Source organism: Neoarius graeffei, chromosome 21 (assembly GCF_027579695.1).
Source record: "Neoarius graeffei isolate fNeoGra1 chromosome 21, fNeoGra1.pri, whole genome shotgun sequence".
Lineage (NCBI taxonomy): Eukaryota > Metazoa > Chordata > Actinopteri > Siluriformes > Ariidae > Neoarius > Neoarius graeffei.
Window position 1 is genome coordinate 64,490,131 of NC_083589.1, and position 21,910 is coordinate 64,512,040.

At 42.8% G+C, this 21,910-nt stretch overlaps 1 protein-coding gene across 1 annotated transcript in view; it reads right to left on the bottom strand.

The window, feature by feature from the left end:
• Positions 1 to 21,910, bottom strand: part of LOC132870165 (thyrotropin-releasing hormone-degrading ectoenzyme-like) — a 107,395-nt gene that overhangs the window by 42,231 nt on the left and 43,254 nt on the right. The window contains exons 5-9 of the mRNA XM_060903735.1: positions 15,604 to 15,726; positions 14,126 to 14,260; positions 13,771 to 13,836; positions 5,862 to 5,927; positions 1,902 to 2,089 (exon numbers count right to left, since the gene is read on the bottom strand). Coding sequence (XP_060759718.1) covers positions 1,902 to 2,089; positions 5,862 to 5,927; positions 13,771 to 13,836; positions 14,126 to 14,260; positions 15,604 to 15,726 — 578 coding nt within the window. The remainder of the gene's footprint in view (positions 1 to 1,901; positions 2,090 to 5,861; positions 5,928 to 13,770; positions 13,837 to 14,125; positions 14,261 to 15,603; positions 15,727 to 21,910) is intronic.

Consider the following 21,910-nt stretch of genomic DNA (forward strand, 5'->3'; position numbering starts at 1 on the left):
TTGTGGTCAGGGAGAGAGCTCCCTTTCTCTGCTCTCTCTCTCCTCTTATGCTCCATCCCTGTAACACACACACACACACACACAATTGACAGCAGGTGGAATGACTTAGCCACTTACCTTCCCCGACCCCGCTCTCCATTCACAGACTGCTGCTTGGCCACGCCCCCACTGCCACAGTGGGTTTCCTCACATGAACTGCTCGCTTCAGGTCCTTCCACAACATTTCGATTGGATTAAGGTCAGGACTTTGACTTGGCCATTCCAAAACATTAACTTTATTCTTCTTTAACCATTCTTTGCTAGAACGACTTGTGTGCTTAGGGTCGTTGTCTTGCTTCATGACCCACCTTCTCTTGAGATTCAGTTCCTGGACAGATGTCCTGACATTTTCCTTTAGAATTCGCTGGTATAATTCAGAATTCATTGTTCCATCAATGATGGCAAGCCATCCTGGCCCAGATGCAGCAAAACAGGCCCAAACCATGATACTACCACCACCATGTTTCACAGATGGGATAAGGTTCTTATGCTGGAATGTAGTGTTTTCCTTTCTCCAAACATAATGCTTCTCATTTAAACCAAAAAGTTCTATTTAGGTCTCATCTGTCCACAAAACATTTTTCCAATAACCTTCTGGCTTGTCCACGTGACCTTTAGCAAACTGCAGACGAGCAGCAATGTTCTTTTTGGAGAGCAGTGGCTTTCTCCTTGCAACCCTGCCATGCACACCATTGTTGTTCAGTGTTCTCCTGATGGTGGACTCATGAACATTAACATTAGCCAATGTGAGAGAGGCCTTCAGTTGCTTAGAAGTTACCCTGGAGTCCTTTGTGACCTCGATGACTATTACACGCCTTGCTCTTGGAGTGATCTTTGTTGGTCGACCACTTCTGGGGAGGGTAACAATGGTCTTGAATTTCCTCCATTTGTACACAATCTGTCTGTGGATTGGTGGAGTCCAAACTCTTTAGAGATGGTTTTGTAACCTTTTCCAGCCTGATGAGCATCAACAACACTTTTTCTGAGGTCCTCAGAAATCTCCTTTGTTCATGCCGTGATACACTTCCACAAACATGTGCTGTGAAGATCAGACTTTGATAGATCCCTGTTCTTTAAATAAAACAGGGTGCCCACTCACACCTGATTGTCATCCCATTGATTGAAAACACCTGACTCTAATTTCACTTTCAAATTAACTGCTAATCCTAGAGGTTCACATACTTTTGCCACTCACAGATATGTAATATTGGATCATTTTCCTCAATAAATAAATGACCGAGTATAATATTTTTGTCTCATTTGTTTAACTGGGTTCTCTTTATCTACTTTTAGGACTTGTGTGAAAATCTGATGATGCTTTAGGTCATATATATATGCAGAAATATAGAAAATTCTAAAGGGTTCACAAACTTTCAAGCACCACTGTAACACAGCAGGCCAAAATCTCGACTGGCCTTCAGTCCACTTCAGTTTGTTCATTAAATTTTAAATGAATAAATAAATAAATAAATAAATAAATAAATCACATATTTCAGATTCTGAGCCTGAGTGAATCAGAATGGTGAAAAGTGCATTCATATTATACAAAGTTACCCTGGTTGTTTCTCTCTCTCTCTCTCTCTCTCTCTCTCTCTCTCACACACACACACCATCACATTAACATTCTGAGTGTGTTATGGTCTGCTGCCAGCATTTGGGCTTAAATATGACCTAAAGACTTTCTGAGGACCTGCTGAATTATTCATGAGATCATTAACAAAGGCTAAAGCTAATGCGAATGTGTCTGCAGCAGGCTGGTCCGTTCCTCTTCAACACACATCACAGGATTCCAGAGGTCATCTGGAAGGTAAAGGTCACCAGAGGTCATATTGATTGAGGATGTTCTGTTCTGAGAGCTGTACCTTCTGTTAAAAAGCTGATGGTGGTGGATCTTGGCATCCGTGTTGTAGAGGAAGTGTTCCTGGCTGATGGTGACAGCATTCTCCAGGTTCTCGTTCTTGCTGATGGTGACCACGGGGTAACCCATCTGCAGAGTCCAGCCATCCATCACCTCCTTTATGTTGATGTCCTTCCCTTCCCTGTGCATGGCCTGGAACACAGAACAGCATAGTGAGGCCTGAGGTTCTTTCAGTAACGTCCTGTTCACACGGCATCGGTCTGACACAGCACCTGTCCTCAACACCTCTTATGCCAATTATCATGAATAATCCTCTCATAATTACAGAAACCACACCCACACAATACAAAGAACATCAGTGCTTTAATAAAAGTGAGATTTTGTGCTCAGTAATGATTCAGACAGGACTATAAATTCAATGCTGGTGTTAATGATCAGTGTCAGGAATAATTAGCAAAGATGACATTCCTACTTCCTCCCGTGTGAATCAGGCTCATGAGGCTGATGGAGGATTATTAGTTTGTTCTTTTACATCCTGTAACATTATAATGAAGATAGTTCCATGAGTGAAGGTCACCTGATCCCACGTCCTTCCAGAGAAATCACACACAACAATGACAGCAAAAATAAAATTAACTCAATAAAATAAAAATAAAATCAACTCAATGAAGGAACATGACACATGATTGTCTGAGTAGCAGGTTGTTAATAATGATAATACATCTTCAGAGGATTTTATAATGTTTACGTCACTCTGCGAAATCATGCTCCACTCCTCAGAGTGTTCCAGATTTGATGCACCAGGACATGTGTGGAGGCTCTGAAGTAATAACATCAATGCTGCAGTGTTGTGAGGAATGAACTCGCACCGACACTCACTCTCAGACTGAAGACATTGACTTGAGCAGATCAGTGAATCACGGAGACATCCGTCATCGACAGGAAATGTGAAGGTGCAGCTCAGATGGTGAAAAAGACTCACTAAAGGAGTAAATAATAAGAGGAGAAGTGAGCGAGTCATGGACTTTCAGCGGCTGATGCTGGAGAGGGACGGTGAGATTCACACGGCCGAGAAACGACTCTGACTCAATGATTCATGTGAATTGTCTGTAATTCAGTCTCAGGCACCTGGGAAAAGAGCTCACACTCCAGCTCTCTCATCCATCCATGTGTCCCGCTTTGTTTAATGTGGCAAGTGGCAGCTGCAGATTGTCTCAGACACAGACAGCAAGTAAAGCAAGTGCAGAAGCTACCACCTTCACTGATTTTTCAGATTTTTTTTGTTCTCTGAGTCACAGTGATGCTCTGAACTGATTAAAGAACATGGAGTAGGGCTTACAGTAGATCTAACTCGGGGATTTGACTAAAGGTTTCATGCAGATTATTGTTTTAAAGTGGATTTTGTGAATAAACTATGCAGTGTGTATAAATATTCATTAGATGATGGTATGTCCTGAGCTTTAATGCTGCTAAATTCCTCAATAAAGTTAACACACACACACACACACACACACACACACACACACACACACACAAAACTAAGAAGATCAAAGGTCATGTGTATCTATTTAAAATAAAAAATAAAAATGAAACAGTTCCAGCACAAGAATGATTTCATCTCGCCGATTTATAAAAGATGCTGACGGCTCTCCAGTATCCTGCGGTTTCAGAAATGAATCTCACTCTTCTCTTGTGGAAGATAATCTCATTACGAAGACATTTTTCACCAGATTAGTGAGGCTAATGCTGAGAGTCACTGTCTGACTTTCCACACTGTTAAAGGCTTGACTACCTGAGGAGACTTTCTCTGCTTGATAAACAAGAAAGAATCTCTAAATGCCTGCTGAAAAGAGGGGGGGCATGTTGAAGCTAAATGTTCTGAAGCTGGATTCTTCGAGGCTGGACATGTTGAGGTTGGACATTTTTAAGCTGGACGTTTTGAGGCTGGACATGTTGATGCTGGACATGTTGAACTGGGATGTGGTGAAGCTGGACATGCTAAAGTGGAATGTATTGAGATTAGACATGTTAAAGCTAGACATGTTGAACTGGGATGTAGTGAAGCTGTGCATGTTGAAGCTGGATTGAGTTTGGACATGTTAAAGCTGGACATGTGGAAGCTGGACATGTTGAAGCAGGACCTCTCCAGGCTGGACATGCTGAAGCTGGACATACTGAAGTTAAACAGTGTAAGTTTGGATATTTTGTGATTAGACATGTTAAAGTTGGATGTGTTAAAACTGGACATCCTAAGATTCGACATTCTGTATCAAAGACAGAAACACACCTGTTCGGTTTTGTTTGGGAAATCAGAAGAGAACCAAAGTCCATCTAAATCCAAACCATAGTGTCGGGTCTCACAGGATCCTCAAAGCAGCATGACTCCAGCAAGATTCCTCTTTCACAGACATCCAGACACACTTCATATCTCCATCAACATCAAACTTTGTTTTTTTCCATAGATACTCTAAATTTTCTGCTATGAAATGACTTTTTATTTTATTTCCAAATGTTTGATGGAGAAAATCCAGGATCTTGAAAGTTCTATCAAAATGACTGCCTCAGTGCTGAGTTTTAACTGCAGTGGAAATGAAAGAAGTTCAGGCTGGTGACAGTAATGAATTCTCAGAGTACTGTGTGTGTGTGTGTGTGTGTGTGTGTGTGTGTGTGTGTGGTTACACAGTGGATGCCAAGCTCCTTACTGCTCACCTGCAAGCACGCCAGATTTCTGCAGGAGTGTGAAGAGAATCAATAATTTCTGCTCTCTCTGGCCCACTTTACACGGGGATGGTATAAAACAAAAACGCAAAAGTCCGTTTTCGTTCTCACTTTTTTCCGCGTCTACACGACCGTTTTCAAGGAGGAAATCTGCGTCTATACGGTGACGCATAAATGTCTCCGCTATGTCTGCACGCATGCGCAACGTCTTCTGTCTTGTCTGATCTGCACATCTGCGCTGCTGTTCTGTCAAGTTATCCTACCAAGCCTACTACGCATGCGCGAAATCCAGGAGGGTAGGAAAATTCAGCAGTAGTTTTGTCCCACCGATCAGCTGGGCTGATAGAAAATCGGTGAGAATTTCACGCATTTGCCGATTTTTATGTTTTGTGCGTATTGGTCGAGTCTTTGGCCGAGTCAAATAATTTGTAATGACTTGTTTTGAATAATAAAACGGTCTGTATGAGAACTTGCTAGGATAACTTTACAGAACACCAGTCCGGCTGAGGTACTGTAGTGCTCGAGGGAGGAGCAGGAGCAAACCGAAACTCTTTTAATCTGCCTTTATTAAGTAACACTCACTCTTGTTTCGGTGAAGAAGAGAAAAGGCAGTGTCCATCTCAGCAAAATAAACCCGTTCAGCTGCTAGTTTTGTTTTCAGTCTCGGGTTTATGGTTTCACGAGCGGCTTGAATAGGCGGCGCGCGCGTGCACGCACACGCGTGTGCGCGTGTGCGTGTGTGTGTAACTTGGCGATACCAAACTGAGGAGCTCCAGCCGGGCGGGTGAGCAGGAAAACACATCTACTGCATTAAAACACAGAGCAGCTTCAAGGTCCGTTGGATCGATGTAATCAGACATGCTCTTACTTTTTTACTTACTTTCTTACTTCCCGGGCTGGCATGTGCAGTATATGACATATGTATGACGTAAAGGCGTACCCAACGTGAGCAGATCCGAGCAGAGTTTCGCGTATTGGGTAGTTTAGACGGATACGCAACGGGGGCCGTTTTTACCTTATCCACTCTGGAAGGCGTTTTCAATTTTATCCATTTTTCAGCCTCGGAAACGCCGTCCTCGTGTAAACGAAAGGCACTTCTGATAAAATATTTAGTCGTTTTTACCCGACAGCGTCCTCGTGTAAACGGGCCCTCTGTCTCTCTCTCCCTCTGCTATTAGGGTGTCATCTCACACACACACACACACACACACACACACACACACACACACACACACACAAATCTCACCTGTGAAAATGAGCTCCACAAGTCGTCCCTTGCTGTGTTTCTGTACTCGTGCGTCACTAAATAATCCTGTAAAACAGACAGTGAGGAAAACTGGTAACTTTTTCCATCTGTTTGTTCAGCAGCAGATGAAGAAATAAAGCACATTCAGGAGACTGGAGGGAAAGACAGCCTGCAGTGAGACAGTTATCACTTCAGCACAGCAAGTGTAAATCCAGCATCGCAGATGTTGGGGTTTGATTGGCTGAAGCTTCAAGATGGACAGTAAGAAGAAAATTAGAGGCTGATGATGATGTTTGAAGAAGTCAGACACTCAGTGTGAAAGTGTTTCAGCATCAGTAAGTGCGGTGAAGGACGAGAGATGATGCAGATGGACACAGTAAACATGAATGAAATCAAGCTTTCACAGTTTGGATGAAAAATGAACGAGATGGAAAACTTAGAGAAAATTCAAGGTACAAAAGCACACCAAAAATAGTTTATATCAAAGTAAAAGGAAGATTAATCTCATGTAATAATCCCCACAGGCATCTCCATGCAAATCTGACTGCAGATCTAATCTTACACATTCACCTTGAAGAGTAAATATGAGTGTAAATGTTTCTTTAGCTCCTTCACTTCCTGCTGCTGATTTCCATCCTGGATATTTTTATGATGTTCAATTAGACATGCTGTCAGTTCAAATTAAAGGAACAAAAACAGGTTCTCTGTGTTGCAGTGAGAGGAGAGAGAGAGAGAGCAGACGCAGACATAGATGCAGACAGAGACAGAGACCGTGGACAGAAAAGTGACAGAGGAAATGTTGTGTGTGTGGAGCAGAGATGCAGCAGATTACTGACTGACAGGGTCTGTTCTGGTCTACTGAACCTCTCTCTCATCGGTGCCCTGAGGCTGATTGACCATCAGGTCCAGTCTCACCCCTGGTCAGGCCTCCAAAGCGGCTTTTCATTATTTTCACTGCACTGATTTCAGGAGGACAAAATAAACCTGTCTGCTTTTAGACACAGCTCAGACCAAGCTCTCTCCCTCTCTCTCTCACACACACACACACACACACACACACACACACACACACACACACACACACACACACAATTTTACTCCTGAAATAATAATCTCTTCCACTTTGCTGTCACTCAGGTCATGTTTATGGATTCTGCTGAAGGATTTCACTCGCTGCCAACACATAATCATGAAACCAAAATTAGCTGAAAGTGAGACGACTAGATGAGTGAGTGAGAGACAAACATGAGAAAGTGAGAAATGACAGTTGAGTTCAACACTGCAGGTTAATAGACATGATGATTCAACACAATGCATAATTAATAACTGCAGCTCACAGACATTAATGAGACTCTTCTACTGAAGCTTTGAGAAAATAAAGAACTGGCAATGAGAACAGACAGAAAACATCTGCCACACATCTGGGCTGGAAGTATGTTAAGACATAAAATGGTGGTAATAATAATAATAATAATAATAATAATAATAATAATAATTGCCATCATGGCTATCCCTCGAAAGCGAGGATGATATTTTCCTAGTAGTTGGCAGCTCGGTCTCGGTGGGTTCTCAGGTGGCTGAAGAGCCCATTCCTTGATTTACAGGATTTGTTGCAGATACTGCAGATGGTGATGGTGGGAAGGCGCAGGTAGTCCAGATTTTGCACACATTCTTTCCTTTGCCTCCTCTTCTCCTTGATGTGGTTCATCCTCTGGTTTTTGAAATTCTCAACTCTTTCTCTGATGGTTGCTTTCCAGGCACTATGGTTTCTGGCCTGGTCTTCCCTGTTGTTCCAATAATAATAATAATAATAATAATAATAATAATAATAATTTATTTATAGAGCGCTCTTCAGGATACTCAAAGACATTTTACATGGACAGGTCAGTCAGTGCAGTCTCAGATATGTTTAGGTAGAAAGGTCCAGCTACAGAGAACACTCTGTTGCCCCAGGTCTGGTGCTTGGTCCTGAGTGGTATAGACAGGAGTCTGGTCTCAGAGGTATGAGTGTAGTGGTGAAGCAGTTCAGTGAGGTAGGACAGGCCTAGTAGACAGATTACTTTGTGAGTGAAGAGAAGGACTTTGAAATGGATCTGGTGTAGGACAGGAAGCCAATAAGCTTCTGGAGATCAGGGTTGATGTGTTCACAGGTGTGGGAGTGAGTGAGCAGGTGTGCAGCAGAATTCTGGATGTACTGAAAGTTTATTTAGAACTTTGGATGGTGTACCATAAAGAATGCTGTTGCAGTAGTCAATTCTGGATGGGATGAAGGCATGGATTAAAGTTTCAACAGCAGAGAAGGAGAGTGGTGGACAGAGATGAGCTATGGGTTTTAGTTGGAAAAAGGCAGCTCTAGTAATTTGATTAATGTGGTGTTTGAAGGAGAGGTTGCTGTGACTCCAAAATTACTCCAAGATTATTGATGTAACATTGCATTTGATTTTGGGGAAGTAGAAAAGTGTGGACAGAGTGGAATTATCAGTGGTGATGTCAAAGTTGGGGGTGGTTTTCCTGAGGGATTTGGGACCAAGAATGAATAGAAGAGGACCAAGTACCAAACCCTGGGGGATGCCTTAAGATGCAGTACAGTTGTTGATAGAGACAAACTATTTGCGAGATATGAGCTCTTCTCCCAGGAGAGGGACGTACCGGTGATGTTGATGGAGGATTCAAGGTGGGAGGGAAGTATGGTGTGGCTGATGGTGTCAAAAGCTGTAATGAGGTTAAGGAGGATGAGGATGCTGAGGTGACCAGGAGAGGAGGAGGTCATTAGTGACTTTGAGAAGGACTAATTCTGTGCTACATTGTGAAAGGAAACCAGACTGAAATGGTTCAAACATGTTGCAGGTGAGGTGGGCTTTGAGTTGAAAAGTGACATGTTCCAGTATTTTTGACATAAAGAGGAGATTAGAGATGGTCCAGAAATTGTTCATGATATCAAGGTTGAGTTCAGGCTTTTTGAGGAAGGGGGTGACAGCAACCAGTTTATAAGTTTGAAGAACTAAAGCGAGCTGAAGGAGGAGTTGGTAATGATTTCTGCGTTGAGTGAGGAGATAGCTGGGAGACATTCCTTGACAAGATTAGAGACGATGGGATCCAGAACACAAGTGGAGTTTCTCATTCCTACCATAAAGTTGGACAGGTCCCTTGAGGACACAAGGGATAACTGAGACAGGGGCTAAGTGATAAAGGGGAGGGGGGTACAGGTGGGGAGGTGGAAAGGGCAAGGCAGGAAGGCCAGGTTGCTGTAGATGGTCTCAATTTTTATTTGCAAAAATTACAGGAAAGGGAAAGGGTGGGTGGCACGGTGGTGTAGTGGTTAGCGCTGTCGCCTCACAACAAGAAGGTCCTGGTTCGAGCCCCGTGGCTGGCGAGGGCCTTTCTGTGTGGAGTTTGCATGTTCTCCCCATGTCCGCATGGATTTCCTCCAGGTACTCTGGTTTCCCCCACAGTCCAAAGACATGCAGGTTAGGTTAACTGGTGACTCTAAATTGACCGTAGGTGTGAATGTGAGTGTGAATGGTTGTCTGTGTCTATGTGTCAGCCCTGTGATGATCTGGCGACTTGTCCAGGGTGTACCCCACCTTTCACCCGTAGTCAGCTGGGATAGGCTCCAGCTTGCCTGCAACCCTGTAGAACAGGATAAAGCGGCTAGAGATAATGAGATGAGATGAGACAGGAAAGGGTTGGATTGTTTAACTGTGAAGGAATTCAAGGTGTTTTCATTGGGTTTGAGAAACTTGTTTGTTGTGAAGAAGAGAGCCTTGGGGTTGGTGGAGCCAAAATGTATGAGGTCTGAGTAATAGGTGGATCAGGCTGTGATGAGACTGTCTTTGTATTGCTGAAGGTAGTCTGAGTAGGCTTGAAGATGCACTGTTACATCAGTATTCTTGCAGAATCTTTCAAGCTGGTGCTTATGGGATTTCATTTGGTGGAGTTCAGGTGTATACCAGGGAGGTGAATGTGTGAATGAGACTATTTTGGTTTTAATGGGAGCCAGCTGACCAAGAGAGCAGGAGAATGTATCATTATAATAACTGACAAGCCCAGAAGGGGTACCAGACCCCAGGGGAGGGGAGACAGACTGCAAGAGAAACTATGAAAGCTGAGGGAGAAATAGATTCAAGATTTCTGAAGGATATTCTGCATTTATCTTTTGGGACAGGGATAAGGATATATCAGTGTCCATAGTGATTGTCAGGTGGTCAGAGATATTAAAGATAAAGCTGGAGAGTTGATGTATTGTTAGACCAGCACCTCCCTGTACCCTTCAGGACAAGGTTTGCCAATGTATGTAAATCCTGAGGGTGTGGTCATGGTTTAGTGAAAAATGGTCCATGGGTTTGTCAGGTTTCAGTGATGCACAGGAAATCTAGATTATTGTCAATTTAAACTCATTCAGAATAAAGTTTTTCTTGTTGAGTGGAGAGTGGCATGGTGGTGTAGTGGTTAGCACTGTCACCTCACAGCAAGAAAGTTCTGGGTTTGAGCCCAGTGGCCAACGGGGGCCTTTCTGTGTGGAGTTTGCATGTTCTCCCCATGTCTGTGTAGGGTTCCTCCGGCTGCTCTGGTTTCCCCACAGTTCAAAGACATGTAGTTAGGTTAACATTAACAGCAGTTAGGTTGGGCTGAAGTGCACTTGAGCAAGGCACCTAATCCACAACTGCTCCCCAGGTGCTGTAGCATAGCTGCCCATTGCTCTGGGTATGTGTGTGCTCATTGCTCACTTGTGTGTGTGCATGTGTGTGTTCACTGCTTCAGATGGGTTAAATGCAGAGGTTAAATTTCACTGTGTGCTTAAGTCTGTGCTTGAGTGTATGTGTGACAGCCTTCCAAGTAGTGTTCGGGAATCAGACACAGTCCCAGTGTTTAAGTCTAGGCTGAAAACATATCTGTTTTGTCAAGCCTTGTGTTAATGGTGTTTATGAGGTAAAGGTGTAGATCTGGAGGATCCTCAGAAAGAGTGTTTTGGTAAACTGGGATGTATGGATGCTGTCAGTCCCCACTCGCTTGCTCACTCAAGTTTGTTGACGGTGTAGTGGCTGCTGCTTTATGTCCCGGGGCTCCCTCATGCCTGTGTTACCTTCTGGCTCTCTCCTTTTAGTTATGCTGTCATAGTTAGTTTTGCCGGAGTCCCTGCTTGTACTCAGTGCAATATGTATACTGTTCCTACTTATTCAGGTGACATTGGGCATACCTAACAACCTGTGTTTTTTCTCTCCCTCTCTCTCTCTCTCTCTCTCTCCCCACCCCAAAAAAAATCTGTCCCTCTGAGTTACATGTCAATCCTGAGATCGAGATGCTGAACCTCTTCTGCTCCTCGGACCTGCCTGATCCATCCTGGTGCCCTGTGTCTGGTTGGAGTCTCATCACATCGCTCCTGTGGAGGACGGCCCCATGTGGACAGTTGAAAGTCACACCTGGAGGATGCTCTGGACACTTACAGTAATGCTTTTATGGCTGAGGACTACAGTTGACTTGCTAACTTTTGGACTGCAGTTGTCATGAACAGTTTTGCACTCAAGTTTCCATCAATGAAGAGTTTATAACATCAACGAAACTGACTTCATGCTAAAACTGTTAATGTTATAGTCATGTTGTCTGTTGTTGCCCAAATGAGGATGGGTTCCCTTTTGAGTCTGGTTCCTCTGGAGGTTTCTTCCTCATGTCGTCTGAGGGAGTTTTTCCTTGTCACCATCACCACAGGCTTCATCATTGAGGATAGATTAGGGATAAAATTAGCTCATGTTTTAAGTTGTTCAAATTCTGTAAAGCTGCTTTGTGACAATGTTTATTGTTAAAAGCACTATACAAATAAACTTGACTTGACAAATAAATAAAGGCTTCTTGGCTTCTTGGAATTGTTTGTCTCTATATGTCAGCCCTTCCTGTTGTTAAAACAAAGTGTGGTGAAGCAGCTTTTAGCTACTATGCAGTGCAGCTATGGAACCAACTCCCAGAGGACATCAAAAATGCTCCTGCTGTTGGCAGCTTCAAATCTAGACTAAAGTCTAAGCTGTTTTCAGATGCTTTCTACTAACTGATAAATGTCATTATTTTTACATTTTAAACTTTACTTAACTTTTACAGTCTTTGCATGTTTTAAACTTTACTTAACTTTTATTCCATTTTATTCTGCTGTTTTTCACTGAACTTTTGCTTCATTTTATTACTTTATTTCTACTATTGTTTAATTCTTATATTATTTTTATTTTTCTCTCTTCTTCCCCCTTTATTTTATGGAATTTTATTTTCTATTGTTTACTGTTTTGCCTTTACCTCTGTAAAGCACATTGAACTGCCACTGTGTATGAAATGCGCTATATAAATAAACTTGCCTTGCCTTATAATGACTTGGCGACTTGTCCAGGGTGTACCCTGCCTCTTGCCCACAGTCATAGATAGGGATAGGCTCCAGCTTGCCCATTACCTTGCACAGGATAAGTGGTTATGGATAATGGATGGATGAATGGATTGTTGAGTGGATGAATGCTGAGAAAAGCCAGTTTCAGGTGGCATTGCTTTGGAGTTGGTTGTGAGGACCAAGGAAGGGGGCGGAGATTGGACAGATTCATGTGTTGTTTGTTGTGGTGATATAATGAGAAAGTTGAGGTACAACAGGACCATAGGGATAGAATGGAGTTTGGGGATGTGACATTGTATGTAAACATGCAGCCAGAGCCTCTATGTAGAGAGTGGCCTCTGAGAAGTATTCCAGCTTCCTTGAGAATATCCATGCAGTCCGGATGCAGGCAGTTATTGAGATTACACAGATCTGAGGTGGAGAACAGTGACAGGATGGTCAAGTTGGAGACCACTAGCATTGGGAAAGCTAGCATTTGCTCATAAGGAAGAGCTGGGTGTCCAGGGAAAGAAAAGCAATGTGTACCCCATGAGTATCCACAGCATTATAGTGGCAAGACAGCAGGAATCCAGTGAGGAGCAGAGGTAGCTTGGAGGGGCTCCTGAGAGCAAATGTCCCCACTCCCCTGATGGCCTGTTGCTCACATTGTGCTTTATTTTCTGGTCCCAAGTGTGCCTACATCATCACGATGCAGCTTTACTCACCAACTACACTTCATCCATCCATCCATTATCTGTAGCCGCTTATCCTGTTCTACAGGGTCACAGGCAAGCTGGAGCCTATCCCAGCTGACTATGGGCGAGAGGTGGGGTACACCCTGGACAAGTCACCAGGTCATCGCAGGGCTGACACATAGAGACAAACAACCATTCACACTCACATTCACACCTACGCTCAATTTAGAGTCACCAGTTAACCTAACCTGCATGTCTTTGGACTGTGGGGGAAACCGGAGCACCCAGAGGAAACCCACACAGACATGAGGAGAACATGCAAACTCCACACAGAAAGGCCCTCGCCGGCCACGGGGCTCGAACCCGGACCTTCTTGCTGTGAGGCAACAGTGCTAACCACTACACCACCGTGCCACCAACAACTACACTTCATGTTCATCAGTAAGGTGAGAACCAGATCCGTTATTAACCCAAATATTCTCCAATGAATTGAAAAGTGCATGCTGTAGTGTTCAAGCTCTGTGTGGTTAGCAATCTCATTGTACACAAGTCCAAATGAACTGTACCCGAGTGCACCTCTTCCAAGCAGACCAAGTACACCACAGCCGAGTGTGGTACACAGTAATCACACAAGTCAAATGAAACAGACTTTGGGGTAAGACGTGTTCAGGTACCATATGGATCGCTTCACATGCGTATGCCCTTACAACCCTGCTTGGAGAATGGAGGTCAACCAGAGACAGAGAGTTAGACAGACAGAAAGAGTGAGACAGAAAGTCAGAGAGAAATGGACAAAAATAGGGACAAACAGAGCAAGATAGAGAGAGATGGACAGAAAGACAGTGAGACAGTCTGATTTTGGTTCACTCACATTGATGCCTCTCTGAAATGCAGTCTGTCCCATGACGTTGACCAACATATGAATCAGCGCAGCTCCCTACACACACACACACACACACACACACACGTAAGAAGGTGATCATCTAAATTAGATTATTTTCCAAATCAACCCTTTAAAAAATCTAATAGAATGCAGGTCACTCTGACTGTAGCCCATCCATCACTGTGCAAAAATATTAGCCACCTCACCCTCCTCCATCAGTAGAAATGCAGTACTGCTGATCAGATATGATTTAGATGGTGGTTTATTGTCATTAAGACAGTAACACTGACATGCTTGGGGTTTCATCGTGTGTTGTTGTGGAACATGAAGGAGAAAGCATAACCTTTTTGTAAGAGATCCAGTCAAAAACTTGGTGGATGTCGGCGACTTGGAAAAGCTCCTGTGAGATGGGATGAGATGTTGCCATACTGTCCAGCAGCATGGCTTCATGGAGAACGTCAGTCAGGAACCTCTGTTTCTGCACACACGCACACACACGGCAGAGTGAGAGCCAAGCATTATCCAGGACAGGACAGAAACACAGCAGTGTGTTGGAGAAGCTCCTTTATGCAGCACCGCTGAGGAGGATGAAAGCGCTCGCGTTCATTGTGTGAATGTGGACTTTATTACTGAGTGCAGATTCAGCAGAATTTTTCTCTTCATCCTGCCCTATTTAGGAAGCAGACATGATTCACTGGAGCTGCACATGTTCACAAACTCGTCCCTGTTAGTTTCTGTCTCTTTGCTGTTGCTGGACGGTGTTACAAGACCATTGGGTCAGAAGGATGTCAGATGGACAGCTTTGATTTGGTCTCTATGGAGGAGGGAGAGCTGAGAGAGTGGAAATGAAATGGTGTTGGAGGTTTACACCATGATGAGAGCTTATACTGTATTGGCCAGATGGACGATCTTCTAACGGCACTTATTTTACAGCCCACTTAAGTTACTCCTGTGAGAAAAGATTGTGGCTGAGCAGCTCTCTCTCTCTCTCTCTCTCTCTCTCTCTCTCTCTCTCATTCTCATCTCATTATCTACAAGCACCATATGCTTGCATTTGTTTTAGTTTCCTGTTCTAGTCCTGTTGCCCTACTGTGTTCACCTGTTACATGTTGAATGAATCAAATCTCCTCCTGATGTCTAAAAAGTCACAGAGATCAACAAAAGAGTGAATCACTGCAGTAGAGTTTGGGGAAGAAGAAAAACGTCTCTAATACAAGGCGAATTTCTGTTCCAGTCCCTGGTGTCTCCTGGACTCTCCTGTGAAATTTCTCATCTTTCACATGTCTGTGTGTGGAATCTCACACTCTATAAAACATTACTCCTTTTCTCTGCGTGATAAATAACATTTGTTTTACATAATAATAATAATAATAATAATAATAATAATAATTTTCGATGTGGAAGATGAAAAACGTTTGTTATTTTCACAGAGAAACAGGAAAAGCATTCATTCTGAGATGGTCATTACGTGATGTTGAAATTTCCCATTAAATGGTCGCTGTATATAAAAGGAACTGTAGTGTAGACATAATTTCACCATAAGTAATGACACCCTACATTAACTCTCCTGTGTCTGTTAGTAATAGAAAGTGGATGATGCATAATGTGTGTGTCATCTGTTCACGCCAACACCGTTTCATTTATGGTTTCTATCATTACAGCATTTAGGAAAATGGTGAAGGACCATTCAACAGAAAACTCATCCATTTCTGTATCTTACAGAGCGAAACATCAGGGTCTGTCACACAATTATTCAATCTGTGTGTGTGTGTGTGTGTAGGTCAGTATACAATGATGATGATGTAAAATAAAAGAAAGGACATCACTCACCATGTTCCATTTTGGGAAGAGGAAGTCGCTCCCCACATACTCAAAGTAATGAGCAAATCCCTCTTTAATCCAAACGTCATCCCACCAAACTGGAGTGACCAGGTCCCCTAACCACTACACACACACACACACACACACACACACACACACACACTTTTTGAAATTCTGTTATACTGTTAAATGTTGTACTGAAGTTTGAGCTGGATGATACATAAAATAACATAAAACATTCTATTGTAAAAAAATGTATTATATATTTAATCTATCCACATTCACTGGATATGAGCAATCACATGCTCTCTACTACTACTAGGATATCAGCTCATACAGTACACAGAGAGTAGAGAAAAACAAAATGGCAGAACGTGTTGCTGAACCAACCGAGGACGAAATAAAACCTCTACTCAAAAACAATATTTCCCCCAATAGCTCCTGTTCCACACTCCAGCCCAGGAAGTGGCAGTAATACACCTTTAAGTTGGTTTGCCAACTGCCAAAAAAAAAACCCTGAAGAAGAAGAAAACCCCCCAAAATACGGAAAAAGCAACAAAATATGGAATAAAAGTATTTGATGGTAAGAACGTATCTTTTTTTTTATTTTTCAAGAATTATTATTATAGCATTTTTCACAAATTGCTCCTGTCATTTCACTGGTTTGTTTACATTCTATGTGGAAATTATTTTGTTGGACATTTTTTATGAAGTTTTAATTTATTGAATTTGCAAAAAATAAAAATGCTATATTACTCAAAATCCAGTGAATGAGGATTTAAAAAAAAAAACAGTTATACGACTCAATTTCATGGAATAACTGTTAAATATAGCTGTATATTGCAAGAGTATACAGTTATATCATTTTAATTTCATCATGAATTATTTGAATTTAATCATGTTGAGTTGAAATTTTGAAAGATTTAGTTTTACATTTTGTTTGAACTGTGTACCTCATGAACAACTGCTTTTATAATATAGTTTACTATTGCCTTTTTTTATATGCTGTAATGACTCAAAACAGAAGTACTTGAAAAATGAAGTGCTCTTTTAAAAGAATGCAATACAACAAATTAACTGACACTTGGATAACATGTAATAATTATTCGGATATGAAGAAACATGAGACAGAACCAAGGAACCTCTAGAGATTCATCTGAACAACTTCTTCTTCCAGCTTGTCCCAATTATGTATGTGGGGTCGCTGCCATGTGCAACCACATGGCATATTAATTGGAGCATAGTTTTATGCCAGATGCTCTTCCTGCTGAAACCCCAACCCCCCCATTTTCCGGGCTTGGGACTGGCACCAAATGGTAGCTGTGTTTCCAGACAACCAACAGACATTTACACCTCTGGGCAATTTAGAGCCACCAGCTAACCTAACCTGTATGTCTTTGGACTGTGGGGGAAACTGGAGCACCTAGAGGAAACCCACGCAAACATGAGGAAAACATGCAAACTCCAGACAGAAGGGCCCCCATTGGCCACTGGGATCAAACACAGAACCTTCTTGCTATGAGCCAACAGTGCTAACCACTACACTACCATGCTGCCCCTTTAGAGATTCGTCTAAACAAGTCCATTTAAACAATTCAAGCAGTTTATCAGACTCAATACATTTCCAGCATGATCAATATTTTCAGGAAACTGATTGTGATCGTTAATCTCTTTAAAGAAGCTCTGAAAATGTTTAATAGGGCTTCAAGTATGGAAATGTTTCAATCTATTATAAATCTAACACTCATATTAAGCTTTCATATTTCACATCAGTCATAATCTGCACCGTGGACATCACACGAAGGTATTCTGATTATTGTAATCTATAATGATATGAATGTGTCTTGTTTTATTTCCGAGCAGGAAGCAGCACAAAAACTCTTGTTTTGTTTAATTGATGCTTTTTGGATGTGTATTAGATTTCCACAGCTTTAGTGTTTGATCAGAAATCCTCTGCACATTTATGATCATTGGTATTAAACAAAATCACCGGAAATCAGTTTCAGGAGAAAAACAGCTTCGCCAGATGGAGCATTTTGAGTGATGATTAATAACCAGACAATAATCTACACACACACACACACACACACACACACACACACACACACACACACACACACACAGAGCTAATTCCTCCATTTGATGCTACTTCACATGCAGGCACTCGTCCAACTGAGTGCAAATGGACTTGGAGAGAGAAAGCCGTTTCTCTGTTGTGAATTTATTCCATCTGGATATTACAGTGAGTCTAAATGATGCTTTATCTCATGTATCACTTTTATTATGTGCCAGTAATAATGAGAAAAAACAGAGAGCTGATTAGCAGTGAGAGATCGTCACAGGATCTTATTCAGGCTTTGGTGTGACAGAGAGGCAGATTGTGAATTTGATAAAGCACCTCGTTAGGAGAAACACAGCTGATCCATGATGGTTTGATGAGATCCGATGTTGTCAATGTTGTCATAAAAAATGCACACCTCACTGCATGCTGGTGGATTTCTGACAAGTTGCTATTCGGCAAAGTTGGCAGGTTGGTTTTGCTTCCCTGATTACAGAATCTAAGACACAGAGGAACTTCAGGAAATCGGCCAATTATACTTTAAAACACAGTGTGTCGGGTTAAACATTTTGGCGCAGAAGCACCTTCTGGGAAAGTTCCACGAACAAAACAGTGTCACTCTGTAGAGCTCAGGATCAGACTGGATCAGACTGTAGTACTATCATAAGTGTCTCACAATGTCAGACTATCACTGTAAACCATCTCTGTAAATTGCATCACTATATAAGATTGTACCAAATTGTATCACTCAGATTTTGCATTGATTATAAAATACTACTTGAGCTATAAAACACTGAATTGCGCCACAGTACCTGAGCAAATTTATGGTCTTATATGATCCACCACGCCTACTTCAGTCAAAAGGTGCAGGCTGTTTGTTGGTACCTCAAATAGTGAAGGCTACATCACGGGGCAGAGCCTTCTCTTACAAAGCCCCACAGTTATGGAACAGCCTTCCAAGTAGCGTTCAGGACTCAGACACAGTCTCAGTGTTTAAGTCTTGGCTGAAAACATATCTGTTTCGTCAAACCTTTTGTTAATTGATTTTTATTCAGTAAAGGAGTAGATCTGGAGGGTTCTTTATGTCCCAGGGCTCCATCATGTCTGTGTTACCTTCTGGTTCTTTGCACGCAATGAACATACCTAACAATCTCTCTCTCTCTCTCTTACCCCTTTTCCACCAAATCAGTTCCAGGGCTGGTTCGGGGCCAGTGCTGGTGCTGGTTCACAACTCGTTCAACTTGTGAGCCAGCTGAGAACCAGTTTGCGTTTCCATAGCTCGCGCTGCTAAGCGGAGCCACATCATTACGTTGCCGTATACTGTACGTCATTATGTCACTGTATTGAGATATTTCACCCACGTGACCAAGTCACGTGACGCAGCCATTTTGGACGGCACGCTTAAGTCCTTCAGTGCAAGGCGGTATGAGATGGTGGAGACCTTTGCACATTTTAACAAGAAAGTAAGCTGTGATTCGTGTTAAATTGGATCTGTCTTTTATCACAAACACTGTACCCAGCCTTGGTATGGAGCCCTGTTTATTTATTTCTGTGTCACGTTTCTTTCTAGCCTTTGTTATTGCATTTTATGTCTGATGTCTGCTACATGCAACCCTAGACAAATTAACACTGCCTTGTTTCACTGCTCAGATGGGTTAACAAACACTGACCCATTTACTTTTTGCTATATATTTTATCAAAATTGCGTTAACTGATAAACTAACCTGAAATGAAATGATCACTGCAAAGTCTGGAGTACTCTGTTGGCTCCCAATCCTGTCTCTTCACAGCTGCAATCCATTTGGCCCTCTTATCTGGGTCAGTAAACTGGTAAAAGGAGTGTCCTGCACGCTGTCCCTGTCTGTTGTGGCAGCCCACAGCACAACAAGCAAACACCATGGTTATTTATAAAGTGCTAACTGACAAATTAATCTATTCTAAGTGTCTGTAACACGTTTTTTTTTTCAAGCTGGTTCTCCCTCTCTGTCTGCAGCGTTAGTATGTAGCTTGACGTTCAAAATGGTGGACACCGGGGCGTCACGTGACCCTGTGACGTCAGGTGAAATACCTCAATACGTCAGTTACGGTGCTGTATACGTCAGTTACGGCACTACATTTACATAAACCTTGGCGCGAATATCAAAGCAAAAACAACACGGAAGAAGCAGCAGCAACAACAACAACAATAATAATAATGGATGACTTCGCGTTTGTACAGCTGCTGCTTCTCGTCGCTTAAAAATGGCGGTCTTTCGCGGTCTTGTTATTGTTGTTGGTCTTAACAACTCCGCCCCCCCGCTGATGTAAGCGGTTCTTTCCTCTGGCCCAGCAGAGAGTTGGTGCTAGCCTGGAACCGTTTTTTCTGGCCCCAGAACCAGTTCTTTGTCAGTGGAAACAGAAAACCCGGTTCCAAACTAAGCACTGGCCCCGAACCAGCCCTGGAACTGCTTTGGTGGAAAAGGGGCATCTTTCTCTCCCTCTCTGTTGCCCTTTTTCCACCAAAGCAGTTCCAGGGCTGCTTCGGGGCCAGTGCTTAGTTTGGAACCGGGTTTTCTATTTCCACTGACAAAGAACTGGCTCTGGGGCCAGAAAAACCAGTTCCAGGCTAGCACCAACTCTCTGCTGGGCCAGAGGAAAGAACCGCTTACGTCAGCGGGGGGGCGGAGTTGTTAAGACCAACAACAATAACAAGACCGCGAAAGACCGCCATTTTTAAGCGACGAGAAGCAGCAGCTGTACAAACGCGAAGTCATCCATTATTATTATTGTTGTTGTTGTTGCTGCTGCTTCTTCCGTGTTGTTTTTGCTTTGATATTCACGCCAAGGTTTATGCAAACGTAGCGACGTAACTGACGTACACAGCGACGTAATGACGTATACAACGACATAATGACGTATACAACGATGTAACTGACGTACACAGCGACGTAATGACATGTCTTCTCTTAGCACCGCGAGTGATGGAAAAGCAAGCTGGTTCTCAGCTGGCTCGCAAGTTGAACGAGTCGTGAACCAGCACCAGCACTGGCCCCGAACCAGCCCTGGAACTGATTTGGTGGAAAAGGGGTATGTGTATGTGCGCGCATGTGTGTGTGTGTGTGTGTGTGTGTGTGTGTACTGAGCAAATTGAGCAGCAATCTGCTGAGTTATCACACCACAATGTGAGGATTATTGGGAGCAGCAGCTGGACCTCGCCTCCATGGAGCTGATGGGTAAAACTTCACTCACTGTTTGGTCACAATAGTGATAAATTCAGCTGTGATGTGTTAGAAAAGAGATGTATGGTCATTCTGTGCTCATGCTCATCTGTGAGTTTTTAGAATGGGAACAGAGTGCTTAAGGTCTAGCGCTCTGCCTCATCTGTGAACTATTACAAAGAGGACAGAGTGTTTAACTCAGCATCATCTGTGAGTTATTAGAAGGAGGACAGAATGTTTAACATCCAGCATTCAGCCTCTTCCATAAGTTATTAGAACGAGGACAGTGTTTAACGTCCAGCACTCAGCCTCATCTGTGAGTTATTAGAAGGAGGACAGAGTGTTTAACGTCCAGCACTCAGCCTTGTCCGTGAGTTATTAGAACAAGGACAGAGTGTTTAATGTACAATGCAAAGGAGCGCTGCATGAGGAATCATTCATATTTATTTTAATCTGTCAGTGGGAATAATATTTTTATACAAAGAGAAATATATTACACTACAGGACTGCTCTCTCTCTCTCTCTCTCACACACACACACACACACACACACACACACACACACACACACACACACACACATGCTTCAGCATTCTTAATAGATGAAGAAATCAATATGTCAACATGGTGGAGGGTCTGTTCTCTAATTCCCTCTTTGGTTGCCAAGAAGAAGATGAATGGCTTCTCAAAGTCTCTCTCTCTCTCTCTCTGAGAGGGAAATAATTATGATCTTGAACAGTGTGTGTGGGGACTCTTAATCAGGAAAGTACTGGCACTCTTTCCAACTAATACATCCTTATTAGTAGCCTGTTCACCTTCACTTATTCCCACTGTTCACCCCCTCATCCCCACTTTCACTCCCCCCTTACCCCCACTGTTTACCCTCACTTACCCTCACAGTTCACTCCCCTTATCCCTACTGGTTGCCCTCATTTATCCCCACTGTTCACTTTCACCTATCCCTACTGTACACCTAAACTAATCCCAGTTTTTTACCTTCAGATATCCCAACTGTTCACCTTCACTTATGCCCACTGTTTACCCTTACTTAT